The sequence below is a fragment of the Sapajus apella genome, unplaced genomic scaffold (assembly GCF_009761245.1).
Source record: "Sapajus apella isolate SASKATOON/1434 unplaced genomic scaffold, GSC_monkey_1.0 scaffold36, whole genome shotgun sequence".
Lineage (NCBI taxonomy): Eukaryota > Metazoa > Chordata > Mammalia > Primates > Cebidae > Sapajus > Sapajus apella.
Window position 1 is genome coordinate 23,991,087 of NW_022436976.1, and position 12,038 is coordinate 24,003,124.

Here is a 12,038-nt window from a genome sequence, read left to right on the forward strand (position 1 = left end):
ATTACCTGAGCAAGAAAAAAAGTGAATGTGTGATGAAAACATGTTTGAATTATTTAGAATGTCACTTAAAATCATGACTGTCTTCAGGGTCTTTGGAAACATCTTGTCACCAAATCCATAGGATCTCATTTTATGCCAACAAAATAGCATTTTATCAAAAGCAGAAGTTATGTGCCCGAATTCAGCCTGGATTGATGAGCAGGCTGACTTTATTTCTTTTTTGCAACTTGTTCTAAAAGGATTACAACTACAATTAGTGCCTAGCACATCATTTTGTTGCATGTACACGTGCATGTACACACACACACACACACACACACGTTGAATAAATGAGGAACATGTTAACACAACGAAGCCTAGATATTGTTTCCTAACTGCACTAAATCTAGTGGTCTGAGACATTTCAGGATACTAAAAAATAATCTCTACACTTCCTGTATTAATTGGAACATGACACTGAATTAACATACAAAGCAAAGCAAATCGTTCTATCTCAACGGAAAGATTCCTTTCCGAAAAGATTCCAGGAGATACTCCTAACTGTGTGAACAGAGTGAACACTTCCAATTCACAATTAGGAGAAACTACCAAAATAGCTGAGTATGTCAAATCAGAAATAAAAGTCCAATGACAGTGGAATAATGAGTTCTATTTGCTTGGCACTTCAAACAATGTCAATCACCAATGAAGGCTGCTGGGAGAAAAGCAGTATCTAGACCCACATTTTACACAGGTGGCCCCAGGCATGCTCTAAATAATTTTTGCCAGTTGTGCAGAGGAAAAAGTGGCTGGTAAAATATTTGGCAGTGCAGGCTGGTGGGAGAGTTGCCATGGGGAACCTAGGACTGGATGGAATAGATGACTTACCCTAACAAATTTATCAAAGACAGTCTTTTTTTTTTTTTGGTGAGACAGGTCTGTCTCTGTCACCCAGTCACCCAGGCTGGAATGCAGTGCCATGATCTCGGCCTCCTAGGTTCAAGAGACAGCGTTTTGCCATGTTGGCCAGGTTGGTCTCAAAATCCTGGCCTCAAGTGACAAGCCCATCTTGGCCTCCCAAAATGCTGATACTCTTAGCCATTCCCCTCCTATTCCTGGCTGGCAAATTCCAAACATTCAGATACACAGACCTTAGTATACATCCTTCACCATAAGGCCGTGTGCTGGGATCCCCACCCTCAGGGACAAACTGGGACAAATCATGCCTGATTCCTCTTTGATAATCATGGTAATCCCATTTTAAAAGCCAACAATGGTTTCGCAATGGTAATTAGTCATACGGGAGATCCTCAGTAGAGATTTGTTCAGAAGCTGCATGCTCTGCTAAAGTCATTTGAAGGAGGAAAAACTCAGAATTCTAAGGCTAAAAGCGTACAAGTGACAGGAATACGCACAAAGGGAACCAAACATCTCACTCTGGTTGCTCGTAATTTGTTCAGATAGCTCTATTTCTTATCACCCTTCCCGTCCATTAAGATTCTTTGCCAGTAAGCAATAAAAATGAATTTGGGCCAACGTAGGCAAAAGCGAATGTACTAGAGGTATACTGAGCTCTCACAAAACTGACCAACTATAGGATTAGGCTTGGGACAGTTGGGAACTGAGAGACCTCCAGAGAACAAGGAAGTTGGAAACAGAACGATGTAGCCAGGGCGTTTGGCCAGGGCATTGTGGCTCTATGAATAAACACCATTCGTATCAAATCACCCGCATTGCTTGCCTCCAGTTCTAAGCCTGAGGTATCATACTGTCCAAGTGTAAGACACATGACCAGCTGCTGGCCACACTTTGGCAGTGAGAGAAAGAATTGGCTCCTCAGCTTCCACAGAGGGAGACGGGCATCTAGATTTACTGTTTCACTAGTGTGTGTGTGTGTGTGCGTGTGTGTGTGTGTGTGTGTGTGTGTGTGTGTGTGTGTGTGTGTTGGAAGGTGGGAAGTGGGGGTCTACCCGGGGAAACAGGAATTTCCCTGGGCAAATAGTATAAATATTGACCAGCAAAAAAGAAAAAAGGCAAGCTCACGTCATCCCTGAGGACCATCCCAATTAGCTGTTTCTGAGTGCCAAAAGAGGTGAAACAAATTCGTGCATAATTCCCATCAGCTCGTATATGCAGGAATTATATTAAGGAATGGAAGTAGCAAAGAAAAAATGACCAATTCTGCCCATGAACAAGCAAAACTAAATAGACGAATATCAACTTCTGAAACTGAATCGGTAATAAAAAAAACCCAGCCAATCAAAAAAAGCACTGGACCAGACGGATTCAGAACTGAATTCTACCAGATGTACAAAGAAAAACTGATACCAATCCTACTGAAACTATTCCAAAAAAATCAAGGAGGAGGGGCTCCTCCCTAACTCATTCTATGAAGGCAGCATCAGCCAAACACCAAAATCTGGAAGAGATACAATGAAAAAAGAAAACTTCAGGCCAGTATCCCTTATGAACATAGAAGTAAAAAAAAAATCATCAACAAAATATTAGCAAACCGAATCCAGCAGCACATCAATGAGGCTTTATTCCTGGGATGCAAGGCTGGTTCAACATACGCAAATCCATACACGTGATTTACCACAGAAACAGAATTAAAAGCAAAAATCATATGATGATCATCTCAATAGATGCAGAAAAAGCTTTTCATAGAATCCAACATACTTTCGTAATAAAAACCCTCAACAGACTACACATGGGAGGAACACCTCAAAATGATAAGAGCCATGTATGAAAAGCCTGCAGCCAATATCATGCTACCTTACAGAATTCAAAACAATTGATCTACACAGCTATACCCAATGATACTTTCCCAAAGAAGGATTGTTTTCTCCTAGAAGCAAATGTCCAGGTATTTTGACTGGGTATCCAATTCTGGAAATTTTGGGTTTCTATACATCCTATGACTTTGTTTACTTTCTTCAAGTCTTAGCCTAAGCATCTTTCTCTGTGACATCTTCCCCACAGGCCCCAAAGACTACATCAGATGCATCTCCTATATGTACCTACAGCATCATAGTACTTATATCACTGGATAAGGTACTAGACTATTGTTTATTCTGTCTCCTCTCCTTTCAGACAGAAATTGTGTTCTTTCCATCACTGACTCCACAGCATCAACACAAGCAGGTGTTCTGTAGACATCTGTTAAAAAAATGAATGAATGTTTCTTTATGAAAGTAAAACTCATGCTTGTGCACGCATTTATTTTTCATATTTATCAAAACCAGATCTAATAAATCAAGAGCACAAGAAGGGTTTTTAAAACAGGCCTCTAAGTTGCTTCTTCAGATGGTCATCTCAAGATGACTCTGACACTCACATTCATTTCAAGCAATATCACCCTTGAGGGATATGAGCAGAGGATAACAAGCCATGGTATAGTTTTAATTACAAAAACAAGACATATGTGCAATCGATACAGAAGGTGGAGCCCATGGTAAGTCTACTTTTAATCAGTGGGGCTTGACAGCTAGCACTAAACCTTTCCAAGGATTTCAGTTTCATCTCGTTTCCTTTAGCCCCAGGAGTTTTTACACAGTACACATTTTTCCCATGTAATTAAGTAATGGAGAGTGAGTTGTTATACATGACATTTAATTTTCCATAGTGGGGGAAGGTATGACAAGAGCTGCAGCCAAGATCATTAATCTCCTTGGATCTCTGCACTGCCAAATACAGCAAAGTATTCATTGTGTTAATATAGCTTTCCTCCTGTACTTAAATGAAGGTGTGCTCACGTGAAGGGGAGAATGCCAAATACAGAAACCCACAGAACTGAATGTAGAGTACATAGCAAGCACCCAGATTGTAATACACATCTGGACGATCCAGAGTTGAATAATTTAGTGTATCAGAGACCATATGTTTAGGGTACAATTTCCAGGATTGTCCAAAATCTAATGATGCGAAAAGCAAAAGGGAAAAAATGATTATGTAAGTCATGTATAAATAGCTGCAACTTGCTAATTTGTGCTAATGACCCACAGACCCCTTGCCAATTGTAGATAAATTAGTATATGAATATATACAAGTGTTAAAAGAATATGACAAGGACATGATCACAAAATGTACATCGCTATAGACTAAAGGCCTTAGTTAATTAAAATGTTGCCTGCAGCATATTTTAATAGCCTTCTATGATTACTGCCAGTCATTCTCTAAAACCTGTGGCCAGTTCCCATTTTTATCTCAATTGTCAATAAATTTGAAAAACAGTTGCCAAGGCATAAAAGCCAAAATTTTCTGTATAATGGAAAAGCACAGAGAATAATTTCAACTAAGGAAGGAAATTTTGCCAAATAGAAGTGCAAACTGTAAAGAAATACTCTTTATAAAAACTAGTTTTCAAAGTAACATTATAACACAGTACAAGCTAAGCAGAGTTTAAGCACAATTGCATCTGTGGTGCTGAGATGATTTAAGTGTTAACTTCTGGAAACTTGATGATAAATCAAATTTTAACTGCCTTGGGATTTAATTCTAAAATAGGCAAAATCAGGGTTCTTATAATAAATAATTATTCAGAATCAACACTATATGTTTTTTCTCCCTATAAAAGGAAGATATAAAAAACCTTAGCTAATTTGGGAGAGTACAGGGAAGAAGAACTGAGGTATGAGGACTTTTGTAAAATACTGAATTACAGAAATATTTTTAATCCACAAAATAACAACAACAACGAATTTACTATAATTGTTGCCTTTGGACAATAAGTAATCTGGAATTGCTTAGTAGGAGCGAAAAGGAAATTTACTCAGTAAAACTTTCTGAACACCCATTATATGCTACACACTATAATTTAATGACCATGCAGGAAGGGCTCCTGCTATGGTCTGAATGTTTGTGTCCCCTCAAAATTCATATGTTGAAACCTAATCACCAACATGAAGGTGTTAATAGGTGGGACCTTTTGGAAGTTGTTTACATCATGAGAGCAGAGCCCTCATGATGGGATTAGTGCCTTATAAAGTAGGACCAAGGGAGCCCCTCCTGCTATGTGAAGACACATAGAATAGATCTTCTATGAAACAGGAAGTGGGCCCTCTCCAGCTACAAATCCGCTAGAGCCTTGATCTTGAACTTCCTAGCCTCCAAAACTGTGAGAAATAAATTTCTGAGCCAGGTGCAGTAGCTCATGCCTGTGATCCCAGTACTTTGGGAGGCCAAGGCGGGCAGATCACTTGATGCCAGGAGTTGGAGACCAGCCTGGCCAATAGAGTGAAATTCTGTCTCTACTAAAAATACCAAAAAAATTAGCTGGGCCTGGTGGTGCACACCTGCAGTCCCAGCTACTCGGGAAGCTGAGACATGAGAATCGTTTGAGCCCGGGAGGCGGTGGTTGCAGTGTGCTGAGATTGTAACCACTGCACTCCAGCCTGGGTGACAGTGCAAGTCTGTCTCTAAATAAATAAATAAATAAATAAATTTATGTTCTTTATAAGATACTCAGGTATTTTGTTATAGCAGCCCAAATGGACTAAGACAGATCACAATTAGATTACAGATTTTAAACGTACACTGATACATCTAAATTGCTTAAAATCACTTCTAGTAAATAAGCATTCAGCAACATCCTTAACCTTGTGTATACCATTAATTTACTCAACAAATTATTTTCCTGATTCTGTTCTGTTCAACGATCAAAACTGAAATAATCAGACTCTAAATTGATGGAGCTTTACTACTATGATTAAAATTCTACTCAGCTTTCTCTTCTGTCTTCTAAGTAATTCCAAATCATTTAACCTTTCTTTATTGAAGGAGGAGGGTTTTATTTCCCAACTACATAATCACATTAAATGATTTCCTTCGGAGTCTATTCAATTTTCTTTTTGCTCTCTTTAAAATGGGATGGCCCAGGGTGGATAATAAAGGCCCCACAAATGCTGAAGAGGTAGGAGTAATGTTGATAACAGCTCTTGGAGTAGCAGCCATCACTATGTACTAAATACCATGTGCGGATGCTGATGCTGTTAAGTGCTATATACATCGTCTCATGTCCTAGCCACACAATTTTTTTTTTTTTTTTTGAGACAGGGTCTTGCTCTGTCACCCAAACTGAAGTGCAGTGGCAGGATCACAGCTCACTGCAGCCCAACCTCCTGGGCTCATGCAATGCTCCCACCTCAGCCTCCCGAGCAGCTGGGACTACAGGGCACATGCCACCACACCCACCTAATTTTTTTTTTTCTTTTGCATGGATTGGGCCTCACTATGTTGCCCAGGCCAGTCTCAAACTCCTGAGCTTAAGCCATCTTACTGCCTCGGCCTCCCAAAGTGGTGGTATTACAGGCGTGAGCCACTGCACCTGGCCCCCACACAACTTTATATGAAGTTTTCAAGTCTAAACACACTACTTTTTGTGAACTTTTCTCAGTGAACAACATCTTAATCTCTTGAGTGTTGACCTTTCTTCAAAGACTATTCAAGCTTTTTTTTTTAAATCAACTAACTCTAATTTTATAACCCCTGTCAAGGAAGAACAAGAAAACCAAAAAAGACATTGGTGTCTAACAGAGGATGTTGAAGGAGAGTTAAGCATAAAGGGGTCATCTTAACACACAAAGACATATGTGAAGTTGGAAGTTTTCTCTCTCTGAAAATACAGTAAAAAATAAGAAAGCCAGGAAGTGCCACTAGATGGGAGAAAAGGAAGCTAATGCAGGAATTTTTTTTTTTTTTTTTTGAGAGTCTCACTCTGTCATCTAGGCTGGAGTACACTAAATCTTTCCAGGGATTTCAGTTTCATCTCATTTCCTTTAGCCCCAGGAGTTTTTACACAGTACACATTTTCCACATGTGATTTTGTGGATCTCAGCTCACTGCAGCCTCCGCCTCCCAGGTTCAAGCAATTCTCCTGCCCCAGCCTGTGGAGTAGCTGGGAGTACAGGCATACGCCATCACACCTGGCTAATTTTTTTTTTTTTTTTTTTTTGAGATGGAGTTTCACTCATGTTACCCAGGCTGGAGTGCGATGGCGCGATCTCGGCTCACCGCAACCTCCGCCTCCTGGGTTCAGGCAATTCTTCTGCCTCAGCCTCCTGAGTAGCTGGGATTACAGGCATGCGCCACCATGCCCAGCTGATTTTTTGTATTTTTAGTAGAGGCGGGGTTTCACCATGTTGACCAGGATGGTCTCGATCTCTTGACCTTGTGATCCACCTGCCTCAGCCTCCCAAAGTGCTGGGATTACAGGCTTGAGCCACCGCGCCCGGCCATTTTTGGTATTTTTTAGTAGAGACAGGGTTTCGCCATGTTGGCCAGGTTAGTCTCAAACTTCTAACCTCAGGTGATCCTCCTGCCTCGGCCTCCCAAAGTGTTGGGACTACAGATGTGAGCCACCATGCCTGGCCCTAATGTAGTATTTCTTCAGGAGCAAAATAGAAGTGGGAAGGAATATTTCAATCACATTAGTGCCCATGCTGGTAATAAAACTACCTCCTAATCCCAGTGGTCCCTGGGAATGGACAGATTTTACTGCTAGTAACTAATGAGAAAGGGAAGAATAACGATGACTGTCATCATCCTAAAATAGCAGCTAGCATTCTTTCAGCCCTTACTCTATGCTAGATATTGTATTGATCATTTTCAGTTTCTGAAATATCACAATGAATGAGGGAAGTGCTTTATTATCCCATTTTACAGATGATAACCGAGTCCCAGAAGGAAAAAGAAGCAGAGCTACAGTGAACATAGAAGGTTAGGTACATGACCTAAAAATAATTCAGATTTACTTGTCATTTCAGTCCAATAAAGAGAATCAAACAACCTCATTTCTACTCCTTCTGTGGCAATGTTGGCTACAAACAGTAAGATCCTTAATTCTGATTTGCTTGTACCATGAGAGCTATATCAGCTTGCAGGGGAGGTCTGGGTAAATGTAAAGCCCTAAATACACAATACAACTCTATTGTCAGCAGTGCTGACGCCTTCTGCATCTGAGCTGCTCACTGGCACTCTTAAAATGAAGCTCCTGGCTGGGCTCAGTAGCTCACACCTGTAATCCCAGCACTTTGGGAGGCTGAGGTGGATGGATCACCTGAGGTCAGGAGTTCAAGACCAGCCTGGCCAACATGGTGAAACCCCATCTGTGAAAAAAAAAAAAAGCTCCTAAAAATGCCCTCAATTCTGTTTTCCTGTTAATTCTTAATGTGCCAAATAATGGCGACAGGAAGAGATGTTAGCAGGTTTCATTATGTTTATATACAAGATAAATGGATCTGGAAAGGGAAGAATGTTTTGTAACTGAAATATAAGTACTAGTCTCAGCTACCAATTCTATCCTGTGAAACATGAAAAGCAAATAAAAAAATCTCATAATCAAAACAGTTAATACTTTCTTAAAGTGACAGTTACAAAAGGAATATGTGTTTTTAGAAGGAACAGTGATTTTGTTAGACAAATCAAATATGACATAGTCATACACTAATAACATCTTCAGAAGAGGTCTTTGATTTTGCAAAACCAGATCCAGCAATCTTACCTGATGAAAACCAGCTTGACCTTTGATGGGGCAGTCTTAATAATGGCAGATGCATTTTGGTGACTTCTTCCATACAGAATCTGATTGTTTATCTGTTTGGGAAAAAATAAAATGTACTAAATTATACTTACACATGTCTAAAAGCATATATGTATATAAAAGGAATTAAATGATAAAGACTATTAATTTTTATTTTTTCTTGAGACAGTCTCACTCTGTCGCCCAGACTTGAGTACAGTGGTGCAATCTCAGCTCACTGCAACCTCCGCCTTCTGAGTTCAAACAGTTCTCATGCCTCAGCCTACTGAGTAGCTGGAATTACCAGCATCCACCACCATGCCTGGCTAATTTTTTTGTGTATTTAGTAGAGATGAGGTTTCACCATGTCGGTCAGGCTTGTCTTGAACTCTTGGCTGCAAGTGATCTGCCTGCCTCAAACTCCCAAAGTGCTTGGATTACAGGCATGAGCCACTGTACCCGGCTCTAAGTCTTCTGAATTTTAAGGGGGTATATTAGGACTCTCAAATGCTAAAAATCTTAATATTCTTCATAGAAGAGATTCAAACAGTTATTCTAAACAGCTATCAAAAATTATTAAATTCAGTTTTGACTGTAGTTAATGAAGAACATACAGTCCTTTATCATTTTGCTAAACTTCAAGAAAGCAGTACTTAAGCCTGATACAAAAAGTTTACAATAGATACTTCATTTCCTACAGCTTTACCAGATTCCTTAAAAATGCTGAAAACAAGCCAGGAGTGGTGGCTCATGCCTGTAATCCCAGCACTTTGGGAGGTTGAGGTGGGTGGATCACGAGGTCAGAAGATTGAGACCATTCTGGCCAACATGGTGAAATCCTGTCCCTACTGAAATGCGAAAAATTAGCCAGGTATGGTGGCAGGTGCCTGTAGTCCCAGCTACTCAGGAGTCTGAAGCAGGGGAATCGCTTGAACCCAGGCAGCAGAGGTTGCAGTGAGCTGAGATTGCGCCAATGTACTCCAGCCTGGGCAACAGAGCAAAACTCTGTCTCAAAAAAAAAAAAAAAAAAAAAAGCTGAAAACAGACCAAATTAACATGATTTTGAAAACGTGTCAAGGTTATTATATAACATAAATTTTGTTACTCTAGAGAAGATAAATATTATATCGTTGTGGTAAGTCAAATTTTAAACCAACTATGCAGATTTTACTTAACGTCATCAGTGAGCCATCTGCTCACATCTAAGACGTGGTAGAATTTTAAACTTGATTGGATCTACCTAAAGATGGCCTAAGCAACATTTAAATTCTAAATTTCTTCATTCCAGATTTTCCCACTAATAAACTATTATGATAGCTGGAAACTCTTTTATTCTATTTCGCCTAATTGATAACAGCTTATACAGTTTTGGCTTTTACCTTCCATCTCTTTAAAAAGTAGTTAATGATCTATATTATACTATACCTATTCAAGTGTGGCCTTGACAATTTCAACTATTTTAGAGACAGTATAGTATACCATAAGGGATAGTAAAAGGAATTGTAATTAGCATCTAATTTGTTCTTGCTGTCTCTGGATTTTGTATTTTAAGATCCACCTGATGTTCCTTTCAAGACATCTAAAAAGGTTATTTTTTTTGGTCAAAATAGTTATCATGAGAAAGCATGTGTAAGTGAACACTTTAAAATATGGAATGAAAATATAGTATTTTCAACTGTCTAAAAAGCTGCCCTTCCATCACCTTTCCTAAGTGGTAAAGCGGGGATTCATATCCAAGGCTGTTGGAAAGACTAAACGAGCTACCTCCACACTCTGCCTCTTACTTTATCAGCTTCACCAAGATCATCAGTCTTACCGGGTGCAGTGGCTCACGCCTGTAATCCCAGCACTTTCGGAGGCCAAGGCAGGCAAATCACTTGAGGTCAGGAGTTTGAGACCAGCCTGGCCAACATGTGAAACCCCATCTCTACTAAAAATACAAAAATTAGCCAGGCTTGGTGGTACATGTCTAATGTCCCAGCTACTTGGGAGGCTGAGGCGGGAGAATCACTTAAACCTGGGAGGCGGGAGTTGCAGTGAGCTGAGATGGCACCATTGCACTCCAGTGTTGGTGACAGACCGAGACTCTGTCTCCAAAAAACAAAACAAAATAAAAATTAGCCGGGCATGGTGGCATGCAGCTGTAGTCCCAACTACTGGGGAGGCTGAGATAGGAGAATGGCTTGAACTTGGAAGTGGAGGCTGCAGTGAGCCAAGACTGCACCACTGCACTCCAGCCTGGGTGACAGAGTGAGACTCTCACATACACACACAGAAAAATCATCAATCTCATAGAAAGCACTGATTTCCACACTGTCAGTTCTCTATGCCTCAGTTTCCCCTTCTCTAAAGCTAAGTACCTACTTCACAAAGCTATTATGAGAGTTAAACAAGAAGTTCCTTTACATTTTATTTAGAGTACTTTTGATACCCAAAGGATTTTTAATTTTTATGGGTTCAAAACTATTCACCTTTTGTATTACGTTTCTATCCTTTTTTCTTTCTTTTTCTTTTTTTTTTTTTGAGACAGAGTCTCGCTCTGTCGCAAAGGCTGGAGTACAGTGGTGCAATCTCAGCTCACTGCAACCACTGCCTTCTGGGTTCAACTGATTCCCCTGCCTCAGCCTCCTGAGTTGGTAGGATTACAGGTGCCTGCCACCAAGCCCAGCTAATATTTTTTCTTTTTATGTTTTTAGAAGAGACGGGGTTTCACCACATCCAGCCTACGTGTCTGTCCTTAATATCATGCATTTAAAAATATGTCCACCATTTAGATTATATATTTTCTCCTAATACTTTCAGGGTTTAACTCTTCTTATATTTATATCTTCTTACCTATTTAGCTACAAGGGAAATGGTTAAAGAAATCACGCAGTGGCCAGGTGCAGAGGCTCACTCCTGTAATCCCAGCACTTTGGGAGGTCGAGGCTGGTGGATCATCTGAACTCAGGAGTTCAAGACCAGCCTGGCAACATGGTAAAACTCTGTCTCTACAAACAATATAGAAATTAGCTAAGGGTGGCGGTGTGCACCCGTAGTCCCAGGTGCTTGGGAGGCTGAGGCGGGAGTTTGCTTGAATCTGTAAGGTTGAGGTTGCAGTGAGATGAGATTGTGTCACTGCACTCTAGCCTGCACAACACAGCGAAACCCTGTCTAAAAAAAAAACAAAAAAAAAAACAACTAAAACAAAAAAAGGAAAGAAAAGACAAGGCAAGATAAGAAATCATGCCATCTTTAAGAGTTTGTGAAAAAGCATACTTAACAACAGAAAATGTACTAACTGGTAAAAACAAGTTTTAAAATAGTATGTCTAGTATGATCATGTTTTTTGCTGATATTTTTCAATCTCTTTAATTTGTAATTAACTGCAAACAACGAACTTTAAATCATATTTGAAAATTAGATCAGGCCAAGTGTGTTGGTTCATGCCTATAATTCCAGAGCTTTGGGAGGCTGAGATGGGAGGATCACTTGAGGAGTCCAAGACCAGCCTTGGCAACACAGAAAGACCCTGTCTCTACAAAAAAAAATTTAAAAATTA

General features: G+C 39.9%; 1 protein-coding gene across 15 annotated transcripts in view; it reads right to left on the bottom strand.

Annotated features, from left to right (window-relative positions):
* PATJ (PATJ crumbs cell polarity complex component) overlaps positions 1 to 12,038 on the bottom strand; it is a 395,978-nt gene that overhangs the window by 138,053 nt on the left and 245,887 nt on the right. For all 15 annotated transcript variants that reach the window (XM_032296822.1, XM_032296813.1, XM_032296821.1 and 12 more), the window contains one exon: positions 8,480 to 8,571. In XM_032296822.1, the coding sequence (XP_032152713.1) occupies positions 8,480 to 8,571 (92 nt within the window). The remainder of the gene's footprint in view (positions 1 to 8,479; positions 8,572 to 12,038) is intronic.